Source organism: Hyalella azteca, unplaced genomic scaffold (assembly GCF_000764305.2).
Source record: "Hyalella azteca isolate HAZT.00-mixed unplaced genomic scaffold, Hazt_2.0.2 contig6498, whole genome shotgun sequence".
NCBI classification, from domain to species: Eukaryota; Metazoa; Arthropoda; class Malacostraca; order Amphipoda; family Hyalellidae; genus Hyalella; species Hyalella azteca.
Genome location: NW_025936659.1, coordinates 242944 through 258708, shown reverse-complemented (window position 1 = coordinate 258708; position 15765 = coordinate 242944). Strand labels below are relative to the sequence as shown.

General features: G+C 38.5%; 1 protein-coding gene across 1 annotated transcript in view; it reads right to left on the bottom strand.

Moving 5' to 3' along the window:
- Positions 1-15765, bottom strand: part of LOC108675886 (protein spire-like) — a 129064-nt gene that overhangs the window by 48668 nt on the left and 64631 nt on the right. The window contains exon 3 of the mRNA XM_018163933.2: positions 4966-5083. Coding sequence (XP_018019422.1) covers positions 4966-5083 — 118 coding nt within the window. The remainder of the gene's footprint in view (positions 1-4965; positions 5084-15765) is intronic.

The following is a 15765-nucleotide window of genomic DNA, read 5'->3' as shown; positions in this document are numbered from 1 at the left end:
TTGCCTGCAAAACGAAGGAGGTTACGGTTCAAATTCAATATATACGTATTAAAAGTAATGGAATTTAGGTTTCGCGTGGCGAAAAAAGACAACTCTGAATACAAGGGAAAAAAGTGTCATCCCACAGGTTGCCGCGTCACGCAGGAGCAGCCGACACATAGGACGCGCTACTTGCAGGTTGCCGCGTCACGCAGGAGCAGCCGACACGTAGGACGCGCTACTTGCAGGTGGCCGCGTCACGCAGGAGCAGCTGACACGTAGGACGCGCTACTTGCAGGTTGCCGCGTCACGCAGGAGCAACCGACACGTAGGACGCGCTACTTGCAGGTTGCCGCGTCACGCAGGACGGCCTGGGCAGGCGAGAGGGAGGCAGCGCATCGCCGCAGGGGAGAACAAGAGGTTGACGGTCGCCAGGATCGCCGCAAGCCAAACTCAGGCGGGAATATCAAATGGCAGAAGCTGCCGCACAGTTGGCGAGAAATTAAAGCTTCCTAGACACTAAACATAGAAGTTAAAAGACACTTGCACGTGTTTCGTGAAAACTCTCAGGAACAAGGGACACTTCAATGTAACTGAAGCTGAAGCAATTGAAAAATAGCAAATAATAGATGAAAGGTAGCTCAGAGCAGCTAGCAGAAAGTTCAGCGTATTTGATTGACTAATTAGAATGAAGAAATGAAGATAGGGAGCAGCGTGCAGACAATTCACGGCTGCAGATAGACAATTCCTAACTGAGAAAAATGTACCGTACGAAACATATTCTCTTTTCAATAAGACAACATGAGAAAAATATTTTTTTCATCCTCTGCAGAAAATGTCAACAAAGAGCTATATATTGGGCTCGCCCAACCTCATCATCAACAGAACACACAAACCGCGGGCCCTGATGACTCTTGAAACGACGTCAACGGCGGGGCAGCCCAGCAGAAGATTGAAGCCACATCAGCAATTTGTCGCCAGCCAGCCCTCGGCCATACATTGGCCACCCAAAAGCCGCTCATAGATTTTCGACTGGGAGAGGCAGCGGAAAAGAAGACGGAGACACGGGGACGGCGGCGGTTGTTCCCACGATGCGCGGTGTCGGCCGTTGCTGGTTACTGTTTATCGCGCACGGTCGCCACGACAAGAAGCGACTCATCATTAATTGCTCATCACGGAAGTATAACGTATGCTCAAATAAGTATTGCGCGAAATTTGAGCTCTTTAATTTTGAATCCAACCCTAGAATATTGATCCAGAAGTCTCATGAATAAAAAGAAACCAAACAGCGGATAATTGCAAACAGTGACATAAGAGCCGAATTAACAACAAGCTGAGACAATTCACGCATTCACAAAAATTACTTACCATATCTTTCGGATATTTAGTCAAAGTATTTCGAGAGCTGAAGACTGCGTTAATACAAGTATTACTCAGGATATATCGGTCACTCTTCCCAGACTCGCGACACAAAGACGTCTTCTAAAAGTCAGGATGCAGATGGGCCAGCGTCACGCCGCGGGTCACGACAGGCCACCAAATAAGCGCTGTATCGAATAAAATTACCCCAAATAAGAAGACAGTGCATCAAATTGCCTCCAAAACAGCTCAGCAATGCATGATATTAGTCCCGAATAAGGCAAGAACTGCATCACATTGCCCTCAAGCGCTTATTCCCAGTCACGCGACCACCACGGTATTAAAGAAGCCAACATCTGCCAACTTCCTTCATAATGCTACAGATGTCGTTCAAGCTTAAAACGTATACAATTCACAATTTAATAACAAATAATATAATATGTTGTTCAATGCACTGAAATTTTTGTTAAATCTAACTAAGCGAGGTCGATTAGACGGAGAAACATATATATAATTAATGCATGATGCAGAACAAACAAATCAAATTACAATACTGCCCAATGCAAAAAAAAATATAAAGAAATTTGCAATAAAGCGTGTGAATATCAAGGAATTGACGAGTCTAGCCAGGAAAGGTCACGGCCGAGCAAGGTAACGATTATAGAGGGTACGCAAAGAGAGAAGCAAGTGGAGATGAAAGGGCACAGCTTTTATTAATGGCGGTCATTCGTCACAAAAACCGGGGGGCGAATGGCAAAAATTAGCACCAGCAATGAAGCATACAGCAAACAATACAAGGCCTATGATGGGAAAAAATTACATCGATATAGAGATGTGTGATCATAGATGGTTGCGTCAGCGAAACTTCATTAACACTTGATTTTTGGCGTAATTTTCATTGAGTAGTTAGGCTAAAGTTTATTCAACTGGCGATATAAATTTAGCCGCTTTCGGAAAATCGGAAAATTCTACGTTTGTAGGGCGACATAATCTTAAAGTTCAAGAGAACTAATTGAAAAATATGCACCCTGTATGCAATATTCCACTATCCAAAACAGGCTTCAAAATTTGTAACGGAAAGGGTTGCTCTGTTTACATTCAAATTTGGACATTAAGAAGTGATTTCTCAGGCTAATTAATGCAACTGATTTCGCGTGAAATTCCCTTGAAAGACGATGCAAGTGTCGTTGCGTTGTCAGGTAATATCGATAAATACAACGCCAAATAAATGATTGAGAATGGAACAAATTCCAAAAGACGTAATCCAGTTTTGCAACGATAAAGCTATCTTCTTTCCTGTGCAACATTCGTTAAACATCACGGATAGCCAGGCTGTGCAAGCATTCGTTCAACATCAGGTTTAAGGCAGAGAGTTGAAATGCTTCAATTAAGTAAACCTGAGAGGAAAATGAGGCGTTAACTTTCACTGTTTCATTTACGGGGAGCATTCGAACAGAAGCTAAGCTCTAAGAACTACCATTACACTTGCCATTGTTCCGCAATGGGTAAATTAGTGCATTGAATTGTAATCACAAAACACGTTCACTGACAGCATTCATTTTCCACAATAAGGTGTCAGGCAGGCCAAATAAAAAAATATAACTCAGCACTCACTGCAGTGAGTGACAGAGAGCGCATTTTCTCGTCGACGAAAACGTGGTCATGGACGGACAGACAGACGGACGGACATGACGAGCACAATAGCACCTTTTCTCCATAAATGACAAAATGCGCTAAAAACTTAACGAAACACGAGGCAAAACCTCTCATTAATCTCAAGAATGCTACAGCACATCTTATCCATCACCACGATGGAATTTACCACCAGTCTTATCCACATCACCTTAAGACCATGAATGTAACTTTGCTACAGCTTAAATAAGGAAGACTTTCGGTGGAGCTGTAGAAAGCCACTTTGAGAACCATATGCTCCAGAAAGCAACATTCAATTTAAGTCAGCATTTTCAGGAAATCACTCCCCGAACATTAATAAATAACAAAAGAAAACCAGAAGAGAGATCTAGAAATAATGAAGTTCAAAGTGCCCTTCGAATAAGTTAAAGGTAAAATTTGAGGAGCACAAACATTTTTGTTAATAGTAACATGAACAGGCCGAGAAGGGTTAAAAAGATCTCTAAAATAAGTAACCAAACGTGAAAATATTTGTTCATGGATCGCTGTAAGCGATCATGTATCAGACGTTTCAACGTCACGAACTGAACGAAGAGAGGGTAAGCGAGGTCACGCCTCATAAATTGAGTAAGTTCTCAGTCTTTATCGTTATAAGGTGTCAATAACAGACAGACTAACGAGCTAGCAAGCGATTGCATGATCCCGTAACTCTTTATCAGTATATAGGCAGGCTATATATTATAGGAGTAGCAAAGGTTATCGAGTAACCGCATAACTCGAAGTTGTGTCAGCCACAAACAACTAACTTCCTGCACGGGACTATAGTATTGCGCAACGCTCAGTAAGCCTGACAACAACAATGCAAAATGAAGAATCAATTTACACGTGAATGATTGAGTGATTCGAGGAAGCAATCGAATTGAATATAGAAATGGCTTACGCAATACGAGGATGATGGAGCAGAGCACGGAGCGACGAATTGAGATCTCGAATTCGGTCACCGACAAAATTTGCAAATTTGCTAAGAATTCGTCACGTCATAATTATTTTCAATTTCGCTGACAACACAGCGAATGATGCCGAAGAAAGTCACACGACGACTTTATGTTTTTCTCGTATAACTCAGTAATTGAGCTTCACCTAAATTATCAAGCCATGAAAAATATGTTTAAAATAACTTTAATAAGAACTAATATCCAAGAAAACAATCCACGGTTTGATTTAATCGTTTTCCGACAACGTTCCTGAAAGAACTGCGTCCAAACCATAAATTTGGAAGCAAAAACTAATAATTTATTGCCAATCAAATTTCATAGAATCACATGGAGCATATTGCGCGGGCAATATGCTCCATGCATTGGAAGAATTTATATTCACTAATTAAAGATTTTCTACTGAGCTGAACTCAATCGCATAACGGTTTCGCAATACAGAATTTTCCCAACCACGAAGGTGACGGCGTGCGATAAATTTCACCGATACAAACGAACATTAATTTTTCATTCATCACATAAATGTGAGAAAAATAATGAAGGAAATGTTCTGAGAATTAAAGAAATGCAACTTCGTGAGAGCGCAGACCGTGTCAGGCGCTACGTATTTCGCGGTCCAGGATTGCTCACAGGTCGTAAGGAGCCCACGTGACTCAGCAAATTACTCAAGAAGCCAGGGAAAGTTGAACCAAGACGTACGAAATTCTCGAGGAATTACGCTTTATTTCAGCGACTATGATAAAAATGTAAAAAGATGGGGACGAATTGCATACATACAACCAAAATAAATAAATAAATTTAGTAAGTAAGCGAATGAAATTAAAGTTAATGAATAAGAAAATGAGTTAAATGAACCTAATATTTATAAAAAATTAAGAAGATGGGACGAATTGCATACAAAAAAATTAATTAACAAATTTGGTAAATAAATGAATGAAATCAAAGTTAATAAATACGTACATGAGATCAATAAACCTTATATGTCATATTTAAGAGAACATACCTGCAGAGATCATCTGTTCGACGAGGGAGTGGAGGGGAGGGCTGAGATCTCGCTCCTCGGCATGACCAAGTCCGTAGTCCAGCGCACTGTACAGCACCCAGCCCAGCTCCGCCACCAGCTGTTCGAAGCGGTCTCGATTAGAGGCTCGTCAAAGAAATCAATTCATATTCATAGCATGAATGTGATTAACAATGAGTAACGTGGTATTAATTTGTAGTACAGTACATAGACATAGTACAGTACATGTTTGTAGTACATAGTACATAGTCTAAGATAGATACAGTAGTTTGTTCCCCATTAAATTTATAAGGAATAATTGCGCGCTACTTCGTTGATCTTGAGAAATATGTGGACCGTGGTTAATAGTTTAGCTGCGTCGTATCAAACTTAAGGAAATGCATAAGCACGTATAAAAAGTAAGATGATTCATAACGATGAGTTTAGAGACAAATAATTAACACTAACATAATAACATTTCAGCCCTATAGAGTAAATTTTCACCTTCGAGTATATTTCGCATAACGTTAGACGGTTAGAGTAATTAAGCCCAAGCATAACGAAATTATAATTTTACTGCAATGCATTCTGGATGCTTCAAAAGCATGCATTCAATTTAAACCTAACAATTTTCACGAAGCAGGTTAATGAATGCTAAAAACCAAAATGAAAATCGCTGCAAGCGATTTTTATTTTGTTGACCGTAACTGACCGTATACCCACGGTATATTCGGTCAGTGTCAGGCATCGACGATGTGACAGAGCGACCATACGAGCAACTGTTTACCGATGCTGACCCGAGCAATGAATGCAGGGAAAATATTCTGTGTCAGCTATGCTTTAAGGTATAAGTAGAGCACTGAGAAATAATATGGGATTATGAAAGTATAAATCAAATAGAGCAAACTCTGCTTAAAGCGTAAAAAAAAATGACGCGTAAAAATCTACGTTAATGACGTTTTGTATAATTAAATTAAACACAAAGATTCTATACTTTAAACGATAGACCTGAAGTAATTAAGGAAAATATATAAGAGATAGAGCAGTTGACAAATTTGTAAACATACATAAAAATGTGTATAAGAAAACGATTGACAAAACAATAAATATAGAAGTTTAAACTAAAAATTGTTGATAATCATATAAATTCCTTATATTTGGTTCTTGAAAAACATTATGCATTTTTAATTAAAAGCGTGTGGTAAAGTAGTAAATTCGGGAAAACATGGAGTCGGTGATGCGCGACAGAGGCAGCGTGACGCGCTCTCCCAGGGTGCGCAAAGCACTGGTCGAGGTCACGTGTCGAGACGCGCTTTAACGACCCACAAAATCACGTCCTAGTCCCATTTTATTCGCACGATCTTGCATGTAAATCCTTCAGGCGAAAATCATCTGAGAAAATCTTAAAGAGGAACCTCTGAAGATCTCTATATGAATAAAGTCATTCGAGAACATAATAACAGAAGGCAAAAGAAATCAGAAAATCTGAATACCAATGAAAATTATATTTTGCTATATATTACACAACATTTTATTCACGCGCCTTATATTAAAAAGGCCAGAAAAGTTCCACACCGAACACTCAGAGCTAATCGACAAAAAATAAAATAACAAATATGAATAATTAATTAGATCTTCATTCGTTTCTGAAACAAGATATACTTAAATAGAATAAATACTAAATATATAGAATCCCGTTAGCAATCCCACAACGTTGCTCAGTTATGTGCTATCACCGTGAACACGTCCATCGCACAGCCTTGCACGCCAATTTGTGCTCGATTTATTGAAAGTCGCCGCGCGAATCATGACTGCAATTATTACCAGAATAGAATCACTGACATTTTTTATGGAAAAACACGTAGGAATAACTTACACAAAGTAAACGTATAATGGCCACCTACCACCTTTGCATGAGGAGAGGGGGTTGTCAAGACGGGGGCGAGTCCCTCGCTTGCAGAGGTGATAAGTGGTGAGTTGTGAAATCCGGGCAAATAGTGAAATATAAAATCAAATAACAAAACGAAACAAGTAATACGACATAAACACAAGCCATTGAACATGGGAATGTGTCGTGTAGCACGGCGTAAGTCAAGCAATACAGAGATACGACATCGATACCGAAATCATATAACACGTAGCTGAGATTGAGTGTTGGCTTTGACTGCTACGACTCTGACGCGGCAGCCAGCAAATCTCCCTTGAGAATAACCGCAACCGCAAGAAAAAATCCGTAAAGCGACGCATCGCATACGTGTTACAGTATCGGACTTATATATAAGGAAGATCACTAGATCACCGATTCACTTTCTTGAGGTACGGAACAAGCCGCACTGAGAATTTTATTTCATGGCCTCAATATGGTAACATATTGAGCATTGACCTAGTAATATGATTTAACCAACAATTCCTGCAATTCACAGAAGATGGTAAAACTCGCTTCTGATATCAACGAAACAGATTTACTAAAATGCAGGATGACAAAAATAGTATAAGATCAAAACATAGGCGTTCGTGTATTATAATTAGCGTTTGTGATTGGGGTCAGTTAAGACTAGTAGGTATGTAAAATTAGAAGGAGAGACAATTGAAAAAAATAGGAGCTAAATCGACCTAATAATAATTAGGAGCTAAATCGACCTAATAATAATACTTTGCCGATCAAGGGAGATCGGCAAATACCGATCTCCCTTGATTTTAATCACAATCAGAACTTTACATAAATTCGATACTGGAGGAAGGCATCGAGTTTTATGTATACAGAAAAGTCAAGATCGTATGCAAAAATATCGTACGTTAAATTTTACGCGTTTTTTAAATCAAATGTTGATGAACTTTTCACGCTACGTACAATAAGTAAAAATTGGCTCATCGAAACATCCGCCAATTGATTAAGACAAGTCATTGTTGTAGCATGAAGCATGTCCGTCCTACACACCGTACAGGCAAGCAAGCGTTTGTCGCTCATTGTACCGCTATATTCGCTTGATGCAAAGCACAAAGCGCTAGATGTACAGTGAAATTTACGCAAAAAGCTTTGGGAATTTGCAGCTGTTGAGTCATTAACATTCCATCCTCTAGCTTTTTGTCAAGTGAACAAAACGAACCGTCGCAACAAATTACCAACAGCTGCACAGTTGACGCAACAAGGAATACATATTAATTATGACAAGTTATAATATTAAATGTCACTGGGAAGTATATCGGAAAAATTTAACGTGAGGAAAATTGGGGAATATAATAAAATGTTAAATCAGCAAACGCTTGTGAAATGTTCAAAATATAACACGGAAAATTTAAAAAATCGCACTTTCGATTTTACTTAAAATCCTGGACTGATTTTTAAGCTGAATAAGTACACAGATCATTTTGCTGCCACCAAACTACAAATTTTAAATCGAACAAATAAACGACGCATTTAATCACATCATACACCAGAGGAAAGCATTCCTGGAACAAGCAACAAAAAAAACGTAGAACAAGCAGACATTCTAACTATTTTGGGGTCTCAGTCATGCCAGTGCATGTGCAATAGGAACGTGTTCTTGCCTAAAGCATAAAAGAAACATGTTTTCAAGGAAACAAAAGCAGGCAATTCACGGGTAAGGAACGAGTTCGCGCGCCGAGGACGTCAAGGGAAAGCCAGGCAAGTTTAGACGACGCAAACATCAGTCCTGGCGAGATCACTCCAGTCGCATCCACTTCTTAAACAAAGCTAAAAAAATCCAAAAATCCTTCGGTCAATCGATGGAAATTAGTGGTCTTTGTTAGTCGAAGCAAGAAAATTATCATATTGAGGAATTTGAGCGGAAGAAGTCATGTTCTTTTTTTCATTAAAACATGAATATGATATTTACCATTAATATTAATTATTATGATATGCAGAAATACGATCTATAAGTGAAAATTTGCCTTGAAAGCTCAGGATTATACTAATAGCCAGTTTACCAGTGCGCGACCAAGAAATCTTGTAAATAAGAAGTTAACGCCATAGGAAACAAATTAATTCGTTTTAAGCAACTACGCTATACAAATCAATTACGTTAACTCCGTTTACATGTCCGAGCATAAAAAGAACTCACTCAGGCGATGTACTCAAATACTTTTAAATTATCTTGCCAACAATGACGCATCGGCACGCATCATGAGCTGCCATGAGACATCAAGAAAGATTGATTAAAATTACAAGGTAAGCGATAAGGCGCGCGAGGACCGGAGACTGAGAGGAAAATGGAGAAGATACGAACCACGAACGTTAAATAGCAAGATATTAAAATTTTACCACACTGAAAAAATCTATTCTATTTTTTTTATTTCAACTGCTTGGGATAACTCCATTAAAAATACTTTTTGAAAGTACGGCAAAAGATCGTCATGTAGCATAGAAAAGATAGATAAAGTGTTCATAAATGCAATCTCCATTGAAGCTGGCTAAGAAGCGTTCAGTCAATAGATTTTCCCATGATTCGACGGTTCAAGTCCGACCGATTCACGAGGGGCGCAGCGAGTCTTTAATTGAATGTCGTTTACCCACGCATTTTCTCGGAGATAAGATAAGCAGTGCACGTAATGCATCAGCTGTTCGTTCACTGATAAGATAAGGCAGCGCAACTGAGAAAGCCGACTACACAATGAGTCAGTAAATGCGCTATAGCAAGGGTTGTACTTCAATCTTCAATTAATTGAAAAAATTAGATTCTAATCAAATTTCTAACGCCTAGACAAATAATTAATTAACTAAATGCAAAGCTTTATAATAAAACTGCTAGCTGCATTTAGGCAACTCTGTTTCATTTCTAGTCACAAATTAACAGCCGTGATGATAAACTGCAAGAAAAACAATTGGAAATTCATTTTTCTGACAATTAAACTATAGAGTAAATAACAGACAAAAAAGAACCTGAACACAATAGAATTCAACACCCATATAAATCATATTAAAAGTAGGATTGACGACGATCAAAAATCATACGAGTCAATTGCATATTTATTGATAACCTCATTAATTCACTGCTGCATTACCGACGTATCGCTGAGCGTAGAGCTAGAAAGTCAAGGCAAGAGCTGTGGGAGGCCCACTTATCATCACCGTAAATACGAACAACATTTATCAACCCAGAAATACTTTCACTGCCGAGCACGGCGACCGCGTTAAGGAGACTCGGGCGGGGACAATTAACACACTTCACGCTTGTTGCTCGCCCCAGAAATTATATATTATGAAAACCAGGAAATTAAGTGCGAGCAATTCAATAAATTATACTTAGCGAGATGAGTTACTCATCAACTTTTACTCGTTATGAGCTTCTTAAAAGACTTTGATAATATAAAACACTCTCTAATTGGTGAAAACTACCGCTGAATAAAAGATTACAATAAGCAATGTCCAAGTTTTAGTTCGACTAAAATTTGTTGCGTATAATAAAATGTACGCAACAAATCGTCTAAATTGCCGTTAAAATGCATATAATTAATGTTAAAATGTAAAAACAGCCGGATTGTGATCACGTCCTACGATGGTGTAAAACGTAGATCAAATATTAAAATTAAACGTCATTAACAAATGTAGAGTGATAAATACATTTTCCCATACATTCGCCTAACAAGAAGCACCCAAATGTGTGAAGTATTTAACCAAGTGCTCTTAAGGAGCCTGAAATTACATTTTTAGAAAGCAATACCGCACCGGGACTACCCTAAATCAGTTCGCACAACGCAAGAGGCATGCTCAGAATCCCGAACGAACTAACGCTCATCCCCGGGCGCCTGGATGTTCCTGGGCCTATTCTTTCAAAAAATTAAGAGATCGTAAGTTCATCCGCCAATCATTGACGGCCTTTCAAGCAAAATCCGCCAATCATAGACAAGAAAATAGAGCGTAAGTACTTACGTTCACTTAGCGAGTTTTGAAAGTATGGCCTCTGGTCGCTATCAGCAGCACGGAGCTGCTGAGCAGTCCGTTGAGAAGTTCACTTATCAGTATAGTGATTTATGGCGCTACACGAGCCTACCCGAGGGCACAGGCCCGTCGCGGACAAGCCTCGTTCATTGCCTAGCGCGGTTATCTCATGTACACATGTAGTGTACCACTAAATGCTATTTCATGTACACTATACAAGCTCTACGAGTGTAGACGATGATTCAATCATTACTACTATTCGATTAGTTCTGACAATTTGTGTTATCTCTCATTTCGTTTAGTTTTATCGTCAATGCCTCAATTACTACAGTATTTTTTTTACAATAATAAGGTTTTTTGAAGCCACTTCATCTGTGAGACTGATCGTTGATATCACCATGTCCGTTACTTATGATCTTCAATATGTACATAAATGACACTGCATCACTTGATAAGTGTTATAATGTTTCTCGATCAATACTTCATAATAATTGAACACCGCAGACAGAAGAGAATTAAAATATAAATACTGTTGAATCGAACAGGAATACTCACATCCATCCAAAAAGTGTTATCTCGGTATCACCTTACTCACATATCAGCACTCAACTCGCAAACAAAGCGCTCGGTGTTGATTTTGACGAGATGATTCACTGATGAAACGCAGCTAACATTTTCCTAGTCATTTTGGGTCAATGAGAATCTAATAGCAAGAATCATCGTTTAAAGCTGGCAAAATTTGCGTAAACACGAGTTGCATTCTATCCAAGCACGAGGTCAATGAAGAGAATCTTGACCTATAATTTCTGAACGCGCATGAAAAAGTACCACTAACGAAGGTAAATCGTGCTAAAGAAAAGTTAGGAGGAGAAGCGAGTGGCTGCATTCACGAGCACCGATGAGTCAGAGGTGAGAGAGGACGCCTGAAAGTGACCTGACCGCCTCTCCTTTTTTCACATTGCGTCCACGATGAAAGGCAAGAAATGCAGCATAAGTCGCTCACGGTTCGTTCCGCGCTTGCAGAAAGCTTAAAACTGAACTTTGCGACGGTCCAAAACTCGGTTCAATAAGAACAAGAAGTCATGGTAAATTTGCATTGCTGAATCACTGGCACGCGCGCAAAACATGCATGTTAGAAGAAACAAATGCAAGCACACGGCTAGACGGCGATAGTGATTCACAAGCAATGACTTCTTAGTTCACGCGTCCTAGTGCTCTCAGAATTTAGAAAAAATCTCGAAATAAATTATAAAATTATTGAATGCCTGGTTATGAGTCACAAATATGCATACAACTTTATCCTAGTTGAAAAAAAACACTCACAACTAGCTATATTAACAATCAAAAGTAATATTTGTTGAAAAAAAAAGCAAGTACGAATCTTGATCAAATGCCAAATAATGAAATATATTTTTCACCCTTGTGAAAATATTTAAATAATTCAGAAAGCATGCCCGTTCCATAAAAGCTTGGAGCAGATGAAGAAAGCGCTGCGCAAAGCCAGATGTCAGAGAGCGAGGCTGCAGTCGCGCGTCCAAGTTAGGAAGACAGCTTGTCGACACGACCGGACTGCCCGAGCGAGAATTCCTGCCGTCCTCGAATAAATTCACTGCTGACCGGAAAACGTGCTTGGAGATAAGCTCAACGAAGCGTGACTAAAAGTTGTCGAGAAGTTTTACTTTTCTCGGTTCAGTTTTACAGTGAATTATTCCACCGCTAACATGAATTTACACAATCGGCCATGAATTCGTTCATAATAAGAATGAGCAATAGGAGCTCATGAGAGCGTTCGAGCGTTCAAATTGACCATTGTACTGCGAACAAGAAAGCAATAACCTTGATCGAAATTTGGGAGGCACACAATTGAACAACGATTTGGATTTTCATGAATAATATGCCACCTAAATTTTTATTCTTTTCTGGCAGTGAAATATCAAGATCTTTAATAAATAATGCTTGATTGGACAACTATGCAATAAAAAATAGGATGTATGCTAATGCTATTGACTTCGATAGAGTAAATTTATGCATCAATTACAAACAAATAAATTCTCAATTTATTGAAAAATCAAGAAATGGCCAGCCATGATACCTTCAGACGGAAGTCGACAAATGCTTTAGATACTTTATTTTACACTCACTCTTAACTTGCGTAACATATTAGAACACCCAGATTGGAATTATATTTTCCAGCAAGCACGCATATTAAAATGTATTAGCAGTTACAAAAGAAGTCGAAGGAATACGAGATTTTTGTTGTTTTATTTTAAGAGCGCAGAGAACTGATATAAGCACACAAGCATAATGAATTTATGAGGTGTTGTGCTGTAAGAATGAAGTCTCAATTCAGGCGGTGTTTTGCCAGCGCCAACGTTGATCTAACAACGCTATTATCAGCGTTTGTTGCGTCATAAATTCGTGAGGTTAAACCGTGACCGAGTTGCGCAGATGGGGCCGTGGATATGTCACGAACGTCTCAGGTACACGAGATATTGTGACGACCGAGCTCAGGTCTGCAAAATGGATGCTGGGGTCAAATAGTTCAAAATTGTGAGGAAATTATTATTTTGAAGTTTTAACTGAAGTATATACGTAACAATAGCATACTGCAAACACCGTCAGTGCATTTTTACAATGATCGTGTTTATGAAAAATCAAATAATGACATCAAAAGCTTACAAGTTCGACCTTAACAATGCCACTACAAGAGTCTTGCTTGAAGAAACATAATGAATTTTTCGAACAAGAACTCAGCTTCCCGTAGAGCATCATAAGAAAAAGAGACGGAGACGCGATCAGCCCGCGATGACTAATGCAGTGAGACTATATAGTCATTACACTCCTATATACAGCAGTGAAATGTATTCAACACAAATACGTGTATCGAAGTCAGGAAGAAATAAGGCAGGAACAACTGACACTAGGAATGTACAAAATGTAATGCAGGGACAAACGCATAAAACTTTCAAGAGGCCAGTCGATGCATCAATTAATGAAAAAATTTACCAGTTTCCACACGTATAGATAACAAATTAACTGATGTTCGAGATAAAGTCGATATATTTCAAAGTTCATCAGTTCATTATGTGATCAAACGACATATGAGCAAACCAAATAAAATTTTAAATGCACATCAACACACTTAAATTCTAGTGTTTTATAGGCTCAGCGGTCGTGTAAATAATCAATTGTATATCAAAATAAAATACTGAAGAGCCTTATTTGCTCAGCAGTTGGTGAAATAATCAATTTTAATTTCAAACCAACCTTAGATGTCTTATCTGATGAACGGGGTGGGCGAAAAAAAAATCAATTATATTTTAGAATCAACATTTTAGATGCCTTATCTGTAGATTGGTCGGTGAAATAATAAAATGTAACTTCGAATCAACTTTAGACCTTATCGGTGTAGCGGTCGGTGAAACAATCAAGTAATTTGAAGACTACAAGCGATAACCGTTCTTACACTATATGCTACTCATCGAGTATGTTCCCCGGCATTCTAGAGGTATGCAGCAGAAATGCTTAGTATGCGCAACATGCCAGTGTCAAGGTAGTCAACGTAGATCGTACAAGCGGTACGATCTCTGTCATAATATGTCAAGTGGTTATCTCTAACCTGTACTAAGCGAATACTTGTGTGTTTCATTGTAAAAAAAATTGGTTCCACTCAAGTTACCACTGATATTAAGTCGCCGAAACTATCACATCCGTGATTTTCATTTGGTTTAGATCTGTAATTATTTATTCACTCAAATTAATCGGTACCATTTTAAAGTCGAGACTACTAGGTCTATTTTGTCTAGACGTGTGAAAAGCATTCAATACTTTTAACGAATAAAACTAAATAATAACGAGGCCATTGGACAGAATGTGTTGGAATAAACTTTGTTTTTCAGCGTTCGGGCGTATCAATTTCCTAACTAAAATATTAGTTAATCTTCAGTGAATAAGCCAAACAATATCAGCTTGATAAATGATTACATGATAAACAGAACCCTGATGCATACTGTAGCAGAGCAATAACAATACGAACGAGTAAACAATTTCTAAAACGATATGAAATGCGTCTTGAGAAGCTACTCAGTCAAACAGTGAGTTACCAACGTGATGGACGGTCGTCAGGAACCAGTTTGTTAGAGATAAATGCACGCTCCAGTAAATTAAAATCGACTTCATCAATCATATTGGTCGCTGTACAAAGACCCATTATTTTCAAACATTTGCTTTTGGACTCTTACAGTTAATTATGAGCTATAGCCAAACTTGAGTGTTTCAGCAACGAAAATACACTTGTCGATAAAAGAAAATAGAGTCTAAAATTCACGGTGATCAATAAATTAGCTCACAATTACATTTTGACTTTCCTACAATAAACATTATATACTCTTGCCAAGGCATTTTGTCAAAAACATTTTTTTACTAAACTAAGAACCTTCATCTGCCAAAGCGCTTAATACTGAAGAGCTTTTTCAACAGCGACAGTATGAAATTTTTGCATGAATTCAAACATATAATCAGTCTTATCCCAAACGTTGTCGACATCACAGAAAGGCCTCTCATTTCAGTTGACCGAATCGCTGCGAATTGCACCTAATTAAAAATATATCACAATTATAAATAACATAACGCATTCAAATTCTCCCTGACGAAATAGCGCAAATAAATCAGTCTTAGTTTGAACAATCTACAGTCAAAATAATTCATATTTTTCGCGACAATACAAAATTGCTAGGCTCCTTTGATACAAGGCATCGCCTGGCATGAACGGTTATCACATAATGAGTCGACGCTGCAGGGTAAACTAACTGGAATTATTCGCCAGATCCGCAAGGCCGGGACACGAGCGTCATGAAAAAAACACACATAGAACTCTGAAGCTCGTATTTTCTTACGCTTGAACT